This window comes from Glandiceps talaboti, chromosome 21 (assembly GCF_964340395.1).
Source record: "Glandiceps talaboti chromosome 21, keGlaTala1.1, whole genome shotgun sequence".
Classification (NCBI taxonomy): Eukaryota; Metazoa; Hemichordata; class Enteropneusta; family Spengelidae; genus Glandiceps; species Glandiceps talaboti.
Genome location: NC_135569.1, coordinates 7,343,740 through 7,365,394, shown reverse-complemented (window position 1 = coordinate 7,365,394; position 21,655 = coordinate 7,343,740). Strand labels below are relative to the sequence as shown.

Here is a 21,655-nt window from a genome sequence, read left to right as displayed (position 1 = left end):
CATCATCATCATCATTATCATTGTAATCATTATCATATCTTTCTTTTTTTAAATGTATTTATAAAAATAACGTGAACAACAACAGAGCTTAGTACTAAATATGGAATTTGTGGTTTCTAAGGAGATGTAGATTTTTGTTGATATCAAATAAGATGCAAAACTTTCAAAGGTCATTACTTGAAAACGGGAGTACTTGGTCGGGACTAACCCCCTTTGTTTTTGTTTTTAAATATTATCATCATTATTATCATCTTCATCAACATTATTATCACTATTATTATGACCATAGCTATTACCTTTATAACCTTTGTCATAATCACCATTTACATAACAATTGAATTATCATAAACCTCCATGACAGAGGTCAGTTGTAAGGTTACTCATAATCAGTTTACGATTGTATGTTTAGTTAGTGTAATAATCTCCCCAAAGGTAAGATGCGAGGTCACCTGTGAGTGTAACATGTGGTTCAAATCGCAAAGCCTGTTGAACCCCCCCCCCCGACCTTTTGCTCCCTGGGTCACTGACCCCCATGGCCTTTTGGCCCCCCCCCCCCCCCCATAATGTATCGACATAATTTCACATCGTCAAGATGAATTGATCAGGAATATACATAACACTGACTTATAGTCCATGGATATGGATTTCATGCATACTACTATCACACCGGTTCATTCAAATGAAGCATTTAGGATTCTTCGAGGTTATTGAAACTCGTACTGAAATACTGTCGAACTGCATGATGATTGTCCGTGATGTGGTGAACAATATAGAACATATTAGGTGTAAACGGCGTCGTTATTTTAAAACCCCAAGTTAACACCTATGCCATCGTGATTCGTATTGTTACGAGAGAGCGAGAACTCATTGTCGACATGTCTCCTTTCATACTGATAATACATGATGTCTCTATTGTTATCAAACAAAAACAATTGGACAGAATGCTTCTTTGTTGTAAAGGAACGTATGGTGATTCTAGCCAACCAAAGGACAAGGCACAGACTGATTAATATTGTTGCTATGCTTTTTATTTGTGAACAAATGATTTCCTGCATGCAATGACTTGACACCCCAAATCAACACTTTAGTCTGTTGTAAAGTATCCAAGGCATCGAACATGCCAACTCAAAATTTCTTTGGAATAAACAGAACAATATGAGTAATTTCTAATTCGCAACAATTTCTGACATTGGAATTATGCTAAATTGTCGTTAACTGTTGTCATGTCGAGTGGGTTATTTTATCAATTGAACATTCAAAATAAATAACCGCTTGTCCTCCATCAGACAAGAAAAAACACAATGTAATCACCTCCGATTAAATGACAATGTCAGTGTTATATAACAACGACATGACCTTTTTTGACACATTGTGTAAGCAGTCTGGCGGAGCGAAACTTGCACTATACGTGTATTCATGTAAACTGTCAAACGCCAAAGTAACAGCGTACAAGATGACGTCGTTTACTCAGCTCTATTCATTTCTAACCACAGAGCAGATATTCCTTCTAATACTGTTGATATGTTTTGCTTGGATTGCGGTGTTCCAACGTCGCCATAGTAATCTTCCACCTGGGCCAACGGGGTTACCCATCATAGGGTGCTTATTCTCTCTTGGAAGAGTACCATACAAGACGTTCAAGAAATGGGGACAGACTTATGGAGATATCTTCAGTGTTCGACTAGGGACTGAGTTGGTCGTTGTATTAAACAGTCACACGGCAATGAAAGAGGCTCTGGTCAAACAGTCTCATACGTTTTCATTAAGGCCAACTAACTCAGCTACTGCACGACTGTTGAATAACAAAGGTAAGAACGAATGGTGTTTTAAGTTGAGCAATGCTATTTTGCCGAGCTATGCTATATTAATACTTGTGTATATACAGCTCAGACCACCAGAACCTCACTAATCACCCATGATTTCGCCAAATTCGTAGGTAAACTAGCTATGAGCCTCCATGACCTTCTTCGTTAGAATTTGATGTAGTGAAACTTTTTGGGGTGGGGGTTCGAATGTGCCATAAATTTAGAGAAATTGCTGGCCACAAATAAGCACCACAAAGTGTCTGTGATATGCAAGAATGGCTTGATTTTGACCATTAATCCTGAAAGTCAAGGTTAAGAACAGAAGGAAGCTTGCCTCTGATAATATGGTAAATACTTGACTGGATCAATGTATTTTAGCTTTCAGGGTCGGCAGTGAAAAACAAGGTGGGGTCGGGCAACCGGAACCAAAGAATTATTTTTTAGGCCGAAACGATGTGGAAAACATGGCTGAATCACGATTTCGTTGTCAGAAAAATGTTCTTTCTGTCACTGTTTTCAAACGTTGGCCATCTGTTGAATTCGTAATTTACTGTCATAGGATAAGTTTCCCCATATGAGACACTGGCTCAGACTTCAGTTAAAGTTACATACAGGGATCAATTGCCTCAATTTCGAAATAACTGTGATTATTTCTGAGGTGCATAGTTCGATCGTTCAAGGACTAAAAAACTATATTCTTAGACCAATGTATATCTGAAACTATCTGGTGATGTAACAGATCTAGATCTGTTCTATATGGGACAATAAGTCTTATATTTTTTCTTACTTTAATTTGTTACAATTGAGACCGGATTTGCATATCATCATAGCAGTATAACATAGTGGTATGTTGTTAAAACCTTTGAGATCCCAGTATAACTTTGCCTCTGACACAGATAAAAGTACACAGTTGAAATTATTTTGTGTGTCTTAATTTTTTAGGTCTTCTTGATGCCCCTTTTCCTGACTGGCAAGGACTTCGTAAATTTTCAATAAGAAGCCTTCACGAATATGGGATGGGACGAAATCTAACGGAAGGGCGTATCCTTGATGAGAATGACTATCTCATCCGAAAACTACGTGAGCACCTTGATAAACCAATTGATCTACGTCACCTGTTCACGAATGCTGTGTCCAACATCCTGTGTGCAATGCTGTTTGGTCATAGATTTGACTACGATGACAAGAACTTTAAACGACTGCTTACACTGATCAACAATGTTGCCAGAGATTTAAATTCTTCAAGTGTTTTAACGTTTATTCCTATGCTATGGCATTTACCCTTACCGATGAAACGTGGCTTGGAGGCAAGTGTCAACAGTGTAATGGATTACGTTAAGATGAAAGTAGACGAAAACAGAGAGGAGATAAAAGATAAAACAGAGGGGGAATGCTTCATAGATTCATATCTACTGAAAGTCAAGGAGTACCAAGAAAAGAAGCACAATGACAATGATAAATCTCTGTCATTTCTTGAAGATCCTGGGCATCTTGCTTCTACTTGTTTCATCCTATTTGCAGCAGGGACAGACACTACAGCAAACTCTTTATTATGGGCTGTTCTTTACTTATGCCTACACCCAGACGTTCAAGCGAATTGCTTCCAGGAAATCGATAACAAAATAGGGTCTGGTACTATTCCATCCATGTCGGATAAGTCTAAGCTACCATACATTGAAGCCACTACCCTAGAAGTACAACGAATTGCCTCTATAGTACCCCTTGGTGTTCCCCACATGACGTCAGAATCGGTATCTATTCGCGGCTACTGCATCCCAAAGAATACAATGGTGATGACTAACATTTGGGGTGTCCATATGGATGAGAGAGAATGGAATGATCCCAACAAATTTGATCCAGGTAGATTCCTAGATGAAAGCGGAAATGTCGTGAACAGGAACACTATAGTTCCATTTTCAATGGGTAAGTTAGAGCATCAATTGAGATCGGTTCTCAGGGGAAGCTATTTGTGAATAGTGTATCTATATGCAAATGAGGTCGATATGGGTCAATAGTCCATACCACGTGGTACGATCAAAGCTAATCACTGAAGGCTGTATGAACACTAGTATGTGAGCTTTAATATTTATAATATATGAAAGGAAATTCGACATAAAGCGAATTATCTGACCTCTAAGTCGACAATATAAATGGAAGACAAATTCATCAGACCACTCAAAATATATGACATAATCTCAATAATTATCAACATTTATCAATTATTCGTTTGTCTTTCTTTATAGGCTCCCGTGACTGTCTCGGTTCTGAGTTAGCCAAGATGGAATTCTTTCTATTCCTGACTCTGTTGCTTCAGAAATTTAAGTTCGAGCTACCAGAAGATGACAGTCCCTCAACTGATGGAACCGTCGGGATTATTAATATGCCCAAACCTTTTAGTGTCATTATTCGTGAACGTGACAACGTGTACAGGCGCGGAGAACCGTAAAAAAACCATGATCGGCATTTCAGTTTTTTTCCATACATATTATTTTTCTGATTTTTATGTCACTGCGAGAATACTATCATTACTTTGCTCAAACCATTAACGTGGTCCCCTCCACAACTATTCATAATTTACTTAGAGAGAAAATATTAAAACAGTGTGCCAATAGTATGAACACTTGGCTGGGGATACATATGTTTTTTTTATGAGCAAGGCAACATTGAAAGTTAGTGGATATGAGATCATTATCAATGCTGACTGGTCATCCCCACTGAGTGACACAATAGCAGCAGCACACACAGTCAGGTACTAAGATAAACACAGATGTAGAGTAAAGACGCGTGACTTCATCAAAACTTCAGTTGCGCTGTATGCAATAAAGCCAATCAAATTTATTGTTGCGTCTGCACCCACTGAAAAACTACACCACAATTAAATCATTCTTTCAAGTATTATATAGACAAAATAGACCTCGAGTTGACATGTAAAATTTCTAGTTAATGGTATTTTAACAACTTTCATATATTGTTGGCAGTCTGATCGAAACAATAATAATCCGGTTATAGCTAGTGTGGCATATAGTCTGTCCAGAATGTGGATTTACAAAAGCATTGGAAGCACTGTGTTTTATCGTAGGTGACCATATATGATACATGTTACTTTAAACAAATACCAGGTATAATATTTCAAAAAATTAAAACTTAGTAACTAAAATGACTAAGAAATAGACTTGTCCAATTTTTAACCTTTCATATTTTCACATTTTGCTAATACCTAAATGTTTTCGAGACACTTTGTACAATGTGACGTAATCAATTTTGTCTGTATTGGTAATATGATAATTACAGAGAGGAAACCATTGCTAAATGATAACAGGCTAGGAGAAATCTGAAAATTGTGTGTGTGTGTGTGTGTGTGTGTGTGTGTGTGTGTGTGTGGACGTAGTTTCGCGTTGTCACATGTCAAAAACAAATTGAGAACGACACACCCGTGTCCTTACAGCCCCTTGAGATGTTTCAAACGTTCTGCAAACCAACAAAAGGTGGTAGTGTAGCCCCCTATAGAAAATACTTGATGATATTAAAAGCTGAAAGGACTGTATAAATTAGATACACTTCACTTGTATCTTTTGTTGGTGGTGGAATTCATTACTGAAAGTAGAGTTCAGTCACAATCCACTGAAATGGCTTTTTTAACTCAAAGAAATAGTGAATGTTATCAAACATTTTCAGAATTATTACACACATGGTAAAACTGTCACTTTATGTTGTATACAAATACAATTAGAACAGTCAAAAAGAAAGTCAAATCAAATTTTAGATTTTCAACACAAATATAGATGATTTTAACAAAAAAAACTATTTTACAAAAATCAACTAAATTATGACTGAATAAAAAAATAATTTGCCTGGGTCTGCTGTTTTGAGTCATTGCCTAATTTTCATCACACAGGACTTATTCCGCCTAAGATCAACTTTCTGTGTACATTTTCGACGAATACTTTTCCTCGATCAGTGCACTATGAGCTTCTTGGGCATAACCAGTGTTGCTGTTATTTTTTACAAATTTAGTGGACTGACCAGGTAAAATATTCATGACCATGATTTCCAATACGAGTCTCAAACGAAAAAGTGGGTCTCATGTGAAATAATACGGTGTTATTAATAATAACGTTAGTTTTTATATGGTGCTTTCCCACTTTGTGCTTACCCCTGGCACAACAGTCCTTTATACTTCCTCAACTCCCCGGGAAGCATAAAATCCATTGCAGCCTTTATAAGTGTATAGGATTAAAGTATTCACATTGCAACCTCTATCCTACCAGGTCCCCAATTATACACCTGGGTTGACTAAGGCACATTTGTGGTTCAAATCTTACCCAAGTCCACTCAGAAACAAACCGCAGTGATGACGCTTGAACCTGCAACCTGCAAATTCTAAACCATTTGTCAATCATGACTCCACACATGAAAATTTGAGGAGTTCCCCCTTAACACACCCTCTCCCTTTCAGTGTAATTCTATGCAAGTGTACGTTAATTCTTTTCACTGCGCTGTTCTGCTATGACTTTGAACGGTTGAGATAAATAAACAGCTCCAAGTATTCCTTCTGTCGATGGTACCGGTGTATTGTCAGGCAATTTGAACTTGAACTCTTGTATCACTCGTGCTAGGAAGAGAAACAATTCCATCTTAGCCAGTTCCGAGCCAAGGCAATCCCGTGGTCCTGTGTCAAGACGGAATTAGACGAAGAACAAATATTAGTATGAACTAAATCTAGTGTTACACTACTCGAAGAGATAATTAGAATTAAAATCAAAATTAAAACCACAATGAAGTATTACAATTTCGTCCCTCTATGACGTCACAAAATCCCGTGGTCTAGGTGGGACCGGAAATACCCGAAAACTCTCGAAGTAAATCCGAAGGGAACCGACTGAAAAAAAAGGCATTTTAAGGTGTTTGCAGACGCTTTTTTAATGTTTTAAAACCAGAATACGCTTAAATGCTTACTTCCTTCATGAATATTCACAGCTCATCATATAATAATAACACTCGTGTCTGCTAAGACCCCTGAGGCAACAGTGGAAGGTGTTTCTCAGCAAGAGATGGAAATATTTTTGAGACGTGAAATCATGAAATATCTCAATCTCAAGAGGCTATAATTTATGAAAATACCTTTATTTCCTTAAGTGGCTTTCTCCTTTAAAATTAATATAATTGATGTACTTAGCAACCACGTCATTGCAGTCTAAGTTATGCATAGGATATTCGTATAGGTATAATCATAGACAGCGGACCCTGTCTATGGTATATAATAACCCATGCATGTAAAATATACAACTCCTACACCACATTTTACTATCGTTACACTTTCTATAGAGTAAACGCGAACTTACCAACAGCAAATGGCATTATATGATCTCTTTTTGTTACTTTCCCCTCTTCATCCAGGAAACGACCAGGATCAAATTTATCAGGGTTCTCCCACACCCTTTCATCCATATGGACTGCCCAGATATTTGAGAAGATCGTTGTATCTTTGGGTATGACGTGGTCACCCAGGATGACATCTTCAGTTGTCGCACGCGGACCAGATAAAGGAACGACGGTTGAATATCTGTGTACCTCAAGTATTGTTGCTTCAACAAAGGACAGTGCTAATCTATCGCTGTACGAAGGTTGCTTCTCCAAACCAATCACATCTTCAATTTCTAGAAAGCACTTTTCTTGAATTTCAGGGTGTAAACAAAGTAAAAGAACAGCCCAAAGCAGTGCGTTTGCCGTCGTATCAGTTCCTGCACCAAATAAAACTAAGCAAGTGTTTGAAAGATGTTCAGGATCCTCAAGAAATGAGTTTGATGCATCTTTTTTGGTTGATGTATTCTCTTTATATTCTTTCTCCTTCAGTAGATATGAATCGAGGAATGACTCACTTGGGGTATTTTCTGGCAAGTTTTTGCGGTGCAGTTCTACATGTTTGTCAATGAAATACATTACATCACGGTACGTTCTGGTCAAAGTACGTTTTGTCGGTAGTGGCAAATGCCACAGTGCTGGTATGAAACTCAACAGCTGCGAAGAGCAAACACTTTTGGCCATTAGATTGCTAACTTCAAGCAAACGTTTGAACTCATCATCGTCATATTCAAACCTTCTCCCAAAGAGCATCGCACACATTATGTTAGAAACTGCATTCATAAAAATGTGGCGTACGCCTGTCGGCTTGTTGTTCAGTGCCCGAAGAGCGGCTGCGATGTGTTCACTTTCATCCTGTATGTTTTGTTCCGTTAGATTTCGGCCCATTCCGAATTCATGCAGTGTATTTAAACAGTATTTACGTAGTGCATACCATTCTGGCCACGGAGCGTCGAAAACACCTGTATGGGAGAAATAAAGCAGACGATAAAACAATCTGCAAGTACTAGTGTTAAACTTTCTTTTGCAAATGTGGACATTTTACAGCCCGTTACAGGTTACGGTTCACTGGCTGTTTGATACAAACATCCAGAAACCAATAAAGAAACTGTATATTCTACCGGTACACTAAGCCAGCCAGATTGCAATTTTTTACTACAGTTAGTCTGTTATGAATTGAACCGTTTTAATGTCATACAGCTAGATGCAGACACGCGGGCACCAATGTCTTGATGTCTGCATTTGATGTCTGCATAGTGGCACATTGTTTATTAATTCATTTAGACAAAATGTTGCAAGAATCTCTGTTCATTCAATCTAGATATCTTATCCCAGTTTCTGTGTGATTGTATGAAGCTGAGCCTGTGAAAGGCAACTTGAAATGGGCTGTATTTTCTCTCAACAATACTTGGTTAAATATTTTGTGCAAATTGTTTTTCCAAGTATAAAAAAAACCCTAATAAAACATGTTTTATTCATTACGAGTCCCAAACGAAAATCGAGGAGTTATCAGAGCATGGTGTTTCTATTACACTGTTTAAACTTTGTATCGTGTAGTAGGTACCTTACAAGTACAAGGTCAATATACTGGCCCATAGTAGGTCAAGTTCCCTTGAAGGTCGTTCATATCATTTTTGCATAGCATAACGTCTCACCTTTACAACCATCAAGTTGTGCAAGATTCCATGTCCTAGGTCGAGCAGAAAACTTCTTTGATTGCTTCATAAGGGCCTCTCGGATGGCATCCCGGCTGTTTAAGACCACTACGAGTTCCGTTCCCATTCGAACGCTTATAACGTCATCATAAACCTTGGCCCACTTCCGAAAAACTTTCTGTGGCATTTTATCAATATATAACAAGCATCCAATAATTGGCAAGCCAATGGGTCCTGGAGGTAGGTTGCGTGGTCGACGGATTGCCCATCGTAAGGTATAAAATGTTGCTAGAAATATCAAAAAGATTTCAGCAGCATAGACTATTGAAAGCATCTTATAGGATTCGCGCAAAGACACTAGAAGTTCAATGTGTATTTTTGCTGAGTTGGGCAAGCGCTTCACAAGACTTGTATCCTTACACGCTGATTGATGTGAAGGCAGAAAAATGTGCTGTCTGTTCATTAATGATGAAACTCAATTATCAATCCGGCTAGTCACTTAGTGGTATATTCCCACTTCAATATTAAAATATTTCCTAATTTAAAAAGAAAACTGTCCTCGTTTCCTTATATAATTTCACTCTGCATGCCGAACTCTTTGAATGTCGCACAGAGTTAAACAATTTAAAGTGATTAGGCAGTGAATCTTACACTGGGCTTCCATTGTCAGTGTCACTAGGCTTGTCAATTATTTGAACGCACCTGAGTTCGATACAATGTGTTATAAGGACATGATCCATACATTGTCATTGTACTTTTTATTGTACTCTCGGATGCGGATGCCTGCCTTCTATATTGTCAACAGTAATTGCACACGGGACACATCATGCAAGCACCATCGCGACCTTTAAATTTTCCCTTGTCTAAACTAGACTTTAATATTAATAAGACTGATTATAGGGGTCACCGACATCTACTAAGGGTCGCCGTTTGATGATACTTGGTGTAGGCAACTTTAAACGACTGCTTACACTGATCAACAATGTTGCCAGAGATTTAAATTCTTCAAGTGTATTTTATCTAATTTAAAAAGAAACCTGTCCTAGTTTCCTAATATAATTTCACTCGGCATGCAGAACTCTTTGAATGTCGCGCAGAGTTAAACAAATTGATTAGGCAGTGAATCGTATACTGGCCTGCTATACTATTCTTATGGTCACAAGATTTGTCAAACTATTTGAAAGAACCGAGTCCAAAGTACAGTGTGATTGATGAGGGCATCACCTTACATCGGCCTATATTGTAATGTCGAATGCCTGCCTTACAGGGATTGTACACAGGACAAATCGAGCAAGAACCATCGCAACCTTCTTCCCTTGGCTAAATTAGACTCTAATATTAATAAGACTAGCTACAGGAGTCGCCGACATCTACTAAGGGTCGCCGTTTGAGGAGTCGTGGTAGAGGCAACTCATTACTAATTAATAGGGTAGCCAATTTGAGTAAAACGTGTCCATTAAATCAGCAATAGTACAGTTAAATTATATTGTGAAAGAAAAACACAACACCAGCTTTTCAAAACACTACTTTATTAAATAACACCTTTTAGGTAAAACTTATTTTTTAAGTAAACATCCATGCACAATGCACATAGAGGTCAAGGTCAAATGTCAAGGTATCAGTAGAAAGCTCATCATGAATGACAATGGTGTAGACACTCATATGTGGTCTTTATCTTTTAAGCTTCCAGAGTTAAATGCAAAATGTTTAGTTTTACCACAAATATGACCACCATTCGTAGGTTTATCATTCTCATCAAGGATACGCTCTTCCGTTAGATTTCTTCCCACCCCATATTCGTGAAGGCTTCTTATTGAAAATGTACGTAGTCCCTTCCAGTATGGTCACGCAAGGCAGACTAACAAGACTGACCATAGACCCTACACCAACAGGGTCTATGGACTGACTAATCGATGGTTCGCTACATCTCAGTAGAGTAATTAAAACATGATACACACATAAAAAGAATACTGTTAGGTGATTAAATATTTAAAAAGGTTTAAAATACAAGAAAAACATGTGATACCTGTCAGCTACATTCTACCTAAAGCTAAACATGGTTGAAATGGGACGTTCACTCATTGCACCTTGGGCTTCCATACCCAGCAGCATGAGTTCACCGACACCGTGTCCAAGCCTATACCTTACTCTCCACAGCCAGGCCTGAAGACATGTAAACAAATACGTGCATGGACATAAAGTAGCTATGAACACCAGCATAAAACATTCCCCTAGCAACGATATCAGGAGGTCTGTTCCAGACTTCAATGGTTGTACGAATTCAACTTCTCCTCAGGGAATGGGTTCTGGCCTCAGGTGTTGATAGAGCGTGAGATGGTAATTTCAAGCCATCAATATGCTAAGTGTTGGGATAATTTCTAGCCTACTAGTATAGCTCAAATTCTATTTATGTTGTTTTTATGATCACAAGTCTGTGGAATCTGGACCACGTTGTTTGACTTGTTTCGGGTCTTTACATCTGCCACGTCGCTTAACCCTGCCCCTTGCACAAACCTCGAAGACGAACTCAAAGAATTCCACGACTGTAATGATCGATAGGCCAATCCATAGTCCAAGAGCGCCACCTATATCAGCCCACAGCCCACTAAGCTGAAAATCGAATCACCGAAATTGTTTTCATACATGTATGGTATTACGAGATTTTCAGATAATGAGAGAGAGAGAGAGAGAGAGAGAGAGAGAGAGAGAGAGAGAGAGAGAGAGAGAGAGAGAGAGAGAGAGAGAGAGAGAGAGAGAGAGAGAGAGAGAGAGAGAGAGACTTTGAAGTAGCCATATGGATTAGGATTTGGTATTTATTGTACGTACAATAACAACGATTTTACATATTTTGATCAATCTTTTTAAATTTATTGAACAAAGACGAACTTGGCAAATGTTGACATTGTTAGAATGGCAAATGTTGACTTGGCAGATAGATGTTGACATTGACTTTTCAATTAGGAAACCATGATGGAATTGTTTTATAAATTAGAAAGCCAAAATAAATAAACAATCCTCACCCATATGGCCACTTTAAGAAATTGAATGGAAAAAAATCAATGAATTGAGGGACTAGTTTATGATATCACAGAATATTTTCACTGACATTTCTGATGCATGAAGGTATAGTTTCAAAATATAATGAATTTCGATATCATCAGGATTTACTCGTATCTTAAGCTTAATCATTTACCGGATAGTCTTCAACTTCTGATAGGCGTTCACTGTTCAACGATTCAAAATAGAATTTTAGGCGAGCCAGATTACGACTGTAGAAGGTAAGGAGAGGAATTTAGTAAGATAAAAAAAATCATTAAGAGCAACAACACATAAATATAGCACAAGTTTGGTGGTATTGATTAGTTAGGCGTAAAACAATTGTTTGGTTCCGGTTACCCAACCCCCACCTAGTTTTTTACGCCGATCCTTTAACTTTTTTTATATAATAAAAAAATAATAAAATCGGGAAAATTGTGAAGTCTCGCAAGAAATGGTGAATGTCGAAACTGACATCAACTTTGAACAAATATAAAACTGTTTTCCCAATCTTTAATGGCTGTATATTTGATGAGAAGAAACCATTAACACAGAGATCATATGGAAAACAACAGAAAACTAAACAACCTGAACTAGACAGATATGCAAAATAGATATATATATATATATATATACATATATATATAAATAAAATTAAAAAAATCTACCTACCACCTATTCTAGAATTGAATGTAATTGAAACCACACAATTATTTTGTTAGTTTTTTTTAAACAAAGTGTCATTTGAGGAATTCGGGGGGGGGTCGACATGCTTGTCCATTTGACCTGTCGTAGAAGTATCAGACAGTTAGTGTACCAGTATCTCTTCTATTCAATGGTAAAATATAATGTATGATCGCAGTATGCGCCTTAAATTAACACATAAATAGTAAACCAAACATAGAAATTGTAAATTTTGGTGTAACATTATACAAGAAGACCCGAACTCATTGTAAGTTAAAAATCAAGACAATAAATCAGGGGTCACCATTTGTTGAAATTGAGGTAAACAATGGTATTACGAGGAAACAATAATTGTAGAATCTAAAATGGCCGCCGAATACTGTGTTAAACATTATAGGAAAATTAAGACCTTAATGTAATCGCACAAATGATGATTCAAACCTGTTTGATTATCAACTAATTTGCCCTCAATGTAGATTCTTCCTTAAAAACATAATTATTTCATGTCCTTCTGAATATGCATAAATATGTTGTTTTGTGTCCTACCTTAAATCTTTCTTTTTATGGATGGGTCGGATCTTTTGATTAACCGCCACTAGACTGCTCCATAAGCGATTCTAAAATTGAAACCATATCCTAAATTATGAGTAGTTCAACCATAAATACCATAATTAATTTTTTAAACTCAATGAATATAGTTTTAAAAAAAACTATGCATGACTCACTCTTTTTTCTCTATTACATTGTTTAAGAAGTGTAGTGTATTCTAACTTAAAGATGATCTAGACACTTCACTTCTATCACAGGCAAGTAGTCTGTGCTTCTGACAACAAGGTACATATTTTCATGCATATTAACATAGAGTGGATTTTCAATTCATTTGCTTTTACTTTGTTCAAGAAACCTGAGCAGATATTAGTTTAAATCAGGAAATAAATTAAGGTTGTCGCACACAGATTTGAAAGAGAGTTTAAAATGCGCTGGATAATGTATTAACTTTGTGGGAAAATAATAGGTTGTCACTTTCCATTAAATTGCAAACAAGATGGCGAGTCCGGTATGTGTTTGTTGTTGGATTCTTAACTCACCGAATAGACACTGGAAGGCCAGGACGTCTGTGACATTGTCTTCGTATAACTAGTACTTCTATTGTAATTTATGAAATAACAAACGTACATAAAAATTATAGGATTTAAAAAGAAAATGTCAAAAAATATAATGAATCAAATGGACAGATGCGATGATAAGGCATTTTATAACCAAAAATGTCGACAACAAACACAGAAGACAAGCCTTGAGTACACACACAGACACATGAATGAACGAACAGACAGACAGACAGACAGACAGACAGACAGACAGACAGACAGACAGACAGAGACACCCATGAACGAAAAAACATACATACATACATACATACATACATACATACATACATACATACACACATACATATGTACGTACGTACGTAAGACGTACGCAGACACTAATACAGACACACACACGGGACTAGACAATGGTCATGGTCTTAAAGACTAAATACGCACCTGCAAGGTTGCTTACAATCACATCCGAGCTTTCCACTCACGTAGAAGAAATACATAAGTTGTACACATGCATCTGAAACAAAGAAATTGTTTATGTTTAGGGTTTGAAATCTGAACCTGTTTATGTGAAACTTTTCCGTTGCCAGACTGAATATGTTTATAGCAGTGCCATTATCCATCCATCCATCCATCCATCGGGTCAGTCAGTCAGTCAGTCAGTCAGTCAGTCAGTTAGTCATCCATTCAACCATGCATACATATATACATACATACATACATACATACATACATACATACTGCCTGCCTGCCTGCCTGCCTGCCTACCTACCTACCTACCTACCTACCTACCTACCTACCTACATACATACATACATACATACATACATACATACATACATACATACTTGATAAGGTGTTTTAATATTATTTCTATATTCTCACCTTGAGTCTTATTTAGTACGTCACACAGTGGTACATCTGAATACAGTGTATCTACACATCCACATACCTTTGACATATTGCTTTGAAGACAATCCTTCTGACAAGCCTGGAGAGAACAAAATTTCCATTTTAAACAAAGAATGATAGAACTCATGAATATGCTAATTATAAAGACATAAACAAGTGATTGTCTTGTCAATTGAAATATGACCTATTTTTCATCTATTTCGGGAACAACACGGAAATTTTAGAAAGTCATTTTTTTTTCTATTTTGGGGGTCTAATGAGCATGAAACAACACATTAACTCAATCTAGCTAGGAACATGGAGAAGGATGAGACCAATTTTACGGTTCATTATTGTTAACACCTGTCTGATCGTCGGGGGCAGTGTATGTTTAGACTTTGCAAATCAGAGGTACGTGACTTGTAATTAATTGTCAATTCGAGCCAAGCTCATACTGATTCGGAATCTTACAAAATATCGAACGCTATCTAAACATTTATATTAATGGCCACAACATAAATAGATATTTGATGATTCTTTTTCAAAATGTCTACAAATATAGGAGTCACTACTTACTAACATAGAGTACGGGTAAATTCCAGACTCAACAAATTCTTGCATTGTACATTTTCCATACGGGGCGGGCATTCGGATCTCATCATACTACAAAATCAACACAGAGTGGAGTTTTGCAAAATTGCAAAATTTAAAGAAATGTTAATAAATTTACATCTTTTGACGTTTTGCCTTTGCATAACAAATAATCATTTTTTATCCGCGTGTTTTGGAATAGAGTAAATAAACAAAAAGTAAATCACATATGATTCTACATAAACACACATAATTTGCATGCATGTCTAGAATTTAAATATTGAACTTTGACATGACTAACTTTTGTCGTACATTCTCAGTAGAACTGGTGACCTTCGTCTAGTACATTACATTTATAAAGTCACATTTGGAGAGGATAGTGTCAAAAGCAAGGACCTGATGACAAAAATGTTATTTTGAGAGAAAAATGACAAATTATAAGTATTTTACGGCCTAAACCCTTATGACCCCAAGTAAGTAAGTCACTATTTTTCCCCATTATCACTTGGCACGATTGTGGGTGAGATCGAGAGAAAAAACAGCGAACTATCGGGAAACGTCCGGAGCATTTTAGAAATATGTCAATTTTAGAAAATGACAACAACAAAAACCAGGGCCTTCCAACTGTGAACCAACAAAATCACAAAAGGTGGCATTAGAAAACCTTTGTACTAACATTTTAATTTAGCAAACAATTGTGTCCGAATTTAAGCATTGTTACAGTACAAATAAATACTGCAGGAATGATAAAATTCGTCCAATGAAAAGATAGTCAATTACTGGCGAATGGCGACATGACATACCTTCTTTAGCATGATCGATGTGGCTGTTCCAGTTTTTGCGTCCATCCCCTCATCGTCTGGAAATGGTGCTTTGGCAGGGTCGTGAACAACGAAGCGAACTCCCGATTCCTGGCCGAAAATACTGATGTATTCGTCTTGTTCAGTGTATAAAGTTAATTTAAGACCTTGACAAAATATAAAGGAAACGAAAGTGCAATTTAACTAAATCAGCATGTATTTCAATATTCTAAATGTGATACTGATTCTTGCAATAAAATCTAAAACTGTTAACCCTAGAAGCAAAGTTTTTCTATTTGAATACTAGAAAAACATAACTCAAGTAATTATGCTAATTTATGACGTTATATTCATAATTAAAATACTCTCAATACATTTCTGATTTCCAGCAAACATGAGGCAAAAACAACAATCAATCCATTTACCAAGGGCTTTGTTTCAGGCATCGTGCCAATGTAGAGGTTAACCAATGTCTACGGTTAGAGGGCTCTCTTTTTCACAGAGAATCGAGTTCTGACACATCTAGGCTATCCTAAAACCTGCATTGGAGCTATGTACATGAGAGCTTTACATATACTGTAGGTGATGGTCGCCTAAAGCACATTAAAGAGGAACGCCAATCCCGGAAATAAAGACCTTTTGATGAACTTGGGTTTCTGTAGAGTAATTTCAAGGTAATAACTTCATTGAATGTAATAGGCACTTTAAAGTCATGAATATTCACTAATAACCTATTGCTATTGCATAGACACTTCTGTTGTTGACTCCTATGAGGTAATGTGGCCCACAGCAAAGATCCCCTAATGAGGGATACATTTCAACTTGATGACTCTCTGAGTTCGCGTGTAATTTAGAGATGAAAAACAACGAAATGACTCTCCAGAACCTTTTTTTCCTAGAATGGAGTTCCACTTTGATATGGTCCGTTAGAACCACTAGTTCATTACCGAATCCAGATCCTGTATTCGAAGCCATTCTGATTGGAGAACCATCTCGTCCATGGTTGAAAGTGTAACAGTTACCATAAACATCGTCTTGGAATTTATAGAAATCCCTGCAAAAATTTCATGAGAATTGTTAAAGAAACAGTAATTCTAAAACTGTATAGCGTTTGTATTTAACGCATTCTTGTAAATAATGCTATGATACATGAGAAGAATTGTTGCTTTCAAATTTCATTAAAGTGGTCAAATGGATGAGAAATTGTATTTATTTTGAGTTTTCGATTGATGAAACAAATTCAATATGTTTATAGCCACTTTAAATATCAGATTCACATCTTTGCATCACTGACATCAGAGTGATTCTGACTCATTAGCTTTTGCCATCATCCCTTGAATTTTGTTTAGGGTTGTGAATGTTAGTACGCCCTCACACAGTTTAATAACCTGGTTGTCTTGGTTGACTGAGGACATATTGTTATATTCTTATACCTGATACTGCATTCTTGTTGATCATATGTACATTGCAGAATCAAATCCTCCACTTGATGTCCAAAGTTTTCCACTTCTCGCTTCGTCAGTTTCAGGATATGTCTCAAATCTGAAAAATCTGGAGTGTGGCTTGAAACTAGGAAGTGATCCCACAATGGTGGGTATTCCCTTGGAATAAAATCAACAGGTCTATTGTAGAAGTAGTGTTTTCGGAATTCTTCATAGATTAGGGGGTCGTTTGAAATATTCAGATATCGAATATTCCAGTCTTCCTCTGTAGTGACGTCACGCACATCTAGAGAAAGAAAATTCAAGATATTGTTTTTTTCATTTCCTGTATGTTTTGAGTATTGTAAACGTAATTTTTGAAGTTTCATCTACCAAGTAAAGTAAATTAATCAGGAATCATGTGTTGTACTCACCATCTGGGTGAAATGAAAGTATTAAATTAGCCATGAACTGACTGCTGTGCATTGGGGTTAGGGAATTCTAGGTATAGTGACAAATTAGTTTATTCTCATTGAGTAATCCTCCTCAGGATCCTTGCTTACCGTAAGTGCATCTCGTTTCGTCTTCTTTAAAATAGCAGTCGGTGAATCGATCACAAACACGGTTACTCGGTATACATTTACTGACGACACTGGTTCCATCCACGTGTCCACCTCGACACGTGTACTGGTTAGGACTACAGACTAGAATGACAAACCGAATGCAAATATCTTATTTTCTTCAAAAGTAGCGACTTAAACATCGGGTGTTTGAAATTATACTTTCCATTGGCTATTCTATTTACAAAATTGGTTTCTTGTCTAAAAGTGCTTATTTCATCTCTGAATCAAAATGTGCTGCAATGTTAACCTAGCCAACATTCTACGTTTGCACAACCCCAAATAAAGTGGCCATGTTTTCCTACGAGAAGAAATTAAGTAGAACATTTTCATTTAAGTCCAAGTCTGTGTTTGTAACCCAGCAATAAGGGATTTTACGTCTCGTTGCAGATCTCGCGAGATATGCAAATATGCCTAACAACAACGGTTGTCAAACATGTGATCGCGGTCAAGCTTTCGCCGTGGCAATGTGCGATGATGTTGAGAACAATAGTGTTGCTAAGTGTTTGACACTTTCAGCTTGAAAATCTTCAAGTGGTCGGTATGGATGTAATGGCTCAGGTGGGATCTTATGAGATCTGTCACTAGACGAAAAGCGGCTTATTGTAAGAACCTAAAAATGTACAATAAGATAAAAGTTAAAACATAGGAAAGTTCATTCACTAAATTCAATACCCATATCCCATCAATATGGCCATTTTAAACTTGTTTAAATACGTACTTGTACAGTTCATTTCATCACTTCCATCTCCGCAGTCATTAACACCATCACATCTCATGTCAAAGTTCACGCACCATCCACTCGAACACTGGAATTCACCGATGTTGCAAATTGCTGACGAAAAGCCCAAAATATTAGCCACAGCAAACTAACTATTGAAAATGAGGATTATGATAATCATGTACATGTATATCGCACTAGTATTACCAGTAGTGCCCTAGGGTTTGAATAGTGTCCGCCTTATGCAAATTATGTCCATATTACAATATATATATATATATATATATATATATATATATATATATATATATATATATATATATATATATATATATATATATATATATATATATATATAAGCTTCACATTCTCTGCATAAACGAATGATAGAAACAAAGGCATAAATAATCAAACTGTGAGGGCGCCCTATACACCTCGGTTACATATATAAATAGAATGAAATCCAGACAAAAACTTAATCCCGTCATTCTGTTTGAGTACAATGTGTCCAAGGAAAGGAGTATTCGATATTACCTTGGCAGTAGAGTTCGTCACTCTCATCATTGCAATCTGGTTTGGTTGGTTCATCACAGTACAGGTGTTCACGTATACACTGACCACTACGACATCTAAAGTAACCATCAGGACACATATCTATGTAGGGATTTTAAAAGGAATATATGTTTATAGGTAATGTATATGTCCATAGCATTTGTTTTACAAATAGAACATTGCTGTAAATAACTCTGAGTCAAAAAGAGGATAAGGAAAACTTATACAACTGCTGCTCCTTTTGAGTTGACGTTTGACATTTTCACATATACACTCGCATTCACTCACATTGGTCGGTTGTCAGGGGCAACGTAGTATTATGCATAAATACCAACTTTAAAACATGGTATTGAAATATGGATGTACATTATATCAAAATGTTTCAGGAAAAAGAAATAGTAAGCGAAAGTGTATCGGCTAAAGTATCTGTCAAACGATAAACAATTGATATTCTCCTATGAAATAGAAAGAACTTTCCAACCAAGATAGCAACAGGTTATTACAACCCTTACAGCAGTTGTGTAAAGATAGCTCTCATCAAAATGTCGTTTAGTAGTGGTGGACAACTGAAAACTGGCTTTGAAAGTGCCTAAAACTCTCTCTTCCGTATGCGTATCGCACTCTCAAGCCGAAATATACATATCAATACTGGGTGCATCTGATGTAGGTTTCGTGCCATATTCTTATCAGTTTGTTTATGTCTAAGAAAGTTAGTTGTATTGTTCTATACAATATGGCTAACTTTCACAGACAAAACACACTATGGCTAACTTTCACAGACAAAACAAACTATGGCTAACTTTCAGACAAAACAAACTATGGCTAACTTTCACAGACGAAACAAACTAATGCTAACTTTCACAGACAAAGCAAACTATTGCTAACTTTCACAGACAAAACAAACTGATATCAGTGTCACCTGCTATAATTTCTGCATCAATGTATGTTGGATAGTTGTGAGGCTTTTCGGTACCTTCAAAGCCAGTTTTAAAAGTCTACTACTGATAAAAACGAGTTCTGACAACAGTCGCCTCTACATCACTTCTGCAAGGGTTGTAAATTCTTACGATTTTCGCAATCAATTTCATCAATTCCTCCTACACAATCCTGATGACCGTCACATCGAAACTCGATAGGTCGACAGAACGGAGGACAACTGAGAGTATTGGCCGGGCAGATGTCTGTAAAATTAAACAAAATCCAGCGGTAAGAAAAAATATCAGGAATATCAGGAATAAAACCTAAACATGTCTTAGCTGACGAGAGTTTGGATTTAAAAAGGTGTTTTAATTTTTACACATTTCGTGCTTGAGAGATATTTTCCAGCTTTCGTTTTTGTTTGTTTGTTTGACTGTTTGTTTGTTTGTTTGTTTGTTTGTGTGTTTGTTTGTTTGTTTGCTTGTTTGCTTGTTTGTTTATTTGTTTGTCAGTTTGTTTGTGCGTTTGTGCGTTTGTGCGTTTATTTGTTTGTTTGTTTGTTTGTTTGTTTGTCTGTTTGTTTGTTCGTGCGTTTGTGCGTTTGTTTGTTTGTTTGTTTGTTTGTGCGTTTGTTTATGTTTATGTGAAATTTATATGTTTATTTATTTATATTTTTATACGCTTATTTGTTTATAAGATTGTTTCTGTATACATACAGTCAAGGCAGTTCTCTCCATCTTCCCCTTTGTGACAGTAAGTCGTCCCATCACACCAATATACCTCATCTATACAGAACGATGTTTCTGTTTCTCCGTACTGTGAATCCTTGCTACACATCTTCCTTGTACTACCACAGTCAACTAAATAAAAATGAAATTGTTCACAAAGGTTTTAACATAAGAAATGAAATGAATAATGAAGCCAAAATATAAATGACTGTTTATATTGTTAAAACCCTGGATGTCACAATCCCCCATTCGCTGGCCGAGCAAACCATCTTCTATAGACAGTTACTGTAGTACAGGGAGTGCTTTGAAAATAAACTTGGTAAACACATGTAGTCGCTATATAGCACCCAGTCTGTGTATCTGTTACTTCCATGTATATGGAAACGTCACAATACTATCATACACATAAATAGATTTAGTAATTGTGTTTGCTTTACAAGTGAGTATGTATGCTTACTTTGTTTGTTTACAAGTCCCTAATTCCTGTACGTACAATTGCACACTTGTACACATTGTAAAGCCCTTTCGCAAATACATATTGACGAATTACAACGTATGAAATGTAGTAGGTGTGTTACAAATACATGCGCAGGTTAAGTAAACATATGTCTGACCCAATACTCTGTTTATCTACAAATGGGCCCGTCTGTTCACCTGTTCCTAAGCCCCGCCTCCCACCCCGTCTCTACTCCTTACTATCTCCTCAATAAGTCATTATTATTACTTACCCTGTGTGCAGTATTGTTCATCACTTCTATCAAGACAATGA

General features: G+C 36.7%; 3 protein-coding genes and 1 long non-coding RNA gene across 4 annotated transcripts; 1 reads left to right on the top strand and 3 right to left on the bottom strand.

Annotated features, from left to right (window-relative positions):
• Window positions 1-1,453: 1,453 nt before the first annotated feature.
• On the top strand, window positions 1,454-4,251 carry LOC144451793 (cytochrome P450 2U1-like). The gene is made up of 3 exons (XM_078142696.1): window positions 1,454-1,808; window positions 2,748-3,728; window positions 4,049-4,251. Exons 1-3 carry the CDS (start codon window positions 1,454-1,456, stop codon window positions 4,249-4,251), a joined length of 1,539 nt encoding a protein of 512 aa, XP_077998822.1.
• Window positions 4,252-6,222: 1,971 nt separating this feature from the next.
• LOC144451792 (cytochrome P450 2U1-like) lies at window positions 6,223-9,008 on the bottom strand. The gene is made up of 3 exons (XM_078142695.1): window positions 8,822-9,008; window positions 7,148-8,128; window positions 6,223-6,474 (listed from the first exon to the last, which is right to left on the bottom strand). The coding sequence occupies exons 1-3, from the start codon at window positions 9,006-9,008 to the stop codon at window positions 6,284-6,286; spliced, it is 1,359 nt and encodes a 452-aa protein (XP_077998821.1). The 3' UTR covers window positions 6,223-6,283.
• A 2,067-nt stretch (window positions 9,009-11,075) lies between these two features.
• LOC144451863 (epithelial sodium channel subunit alpha-like) lies at window positions 11,076-15,163 on the bottom strand. Its single transcript, XM_078142776.1, has 7 exons — window positions 15,112-15,163; window positions 14,530-14,635; window positions 14,089-14,161; window positions 13,630-13,687; window positions 13,088-13,158; window positions 12,015-12,090; window positions 11,076-11,431 (listed from the first exon to the last, which is right to left on the bottom strand). The coding sequence occupies exons 1-7, from the start codon at window positions 15,154-15,156 to the stop codon at window positions 11,246-11,248; spliced, it is 615 nt and encodes a 204-aa protein (XP_077998902.1). The 5' UTR covers window positions 15,157-15,163; the 3' UTR covers window positions 11,076-11,245.
• A 2,753-nt stretch (window positions 15,164-17,916) lies between these two features.
• Window positions 17,917-19,273, bottom strand: LOC144451153 (uncharacterized). Its single transcript, XR_013482284.1, has 3 exons — window positions 19,223-19,273; window positions 18,689-18,802; window positions 17,917-18,051 (listed from the first exon to the last, which is right to left on the bottom strand). It is a non-coding gene; the product is annotated as an uncharacterized LOC144451153 (long non-coding RNA).
• Window positions 19,274-21,655: the final 2,382 nt, after the last annotated feature.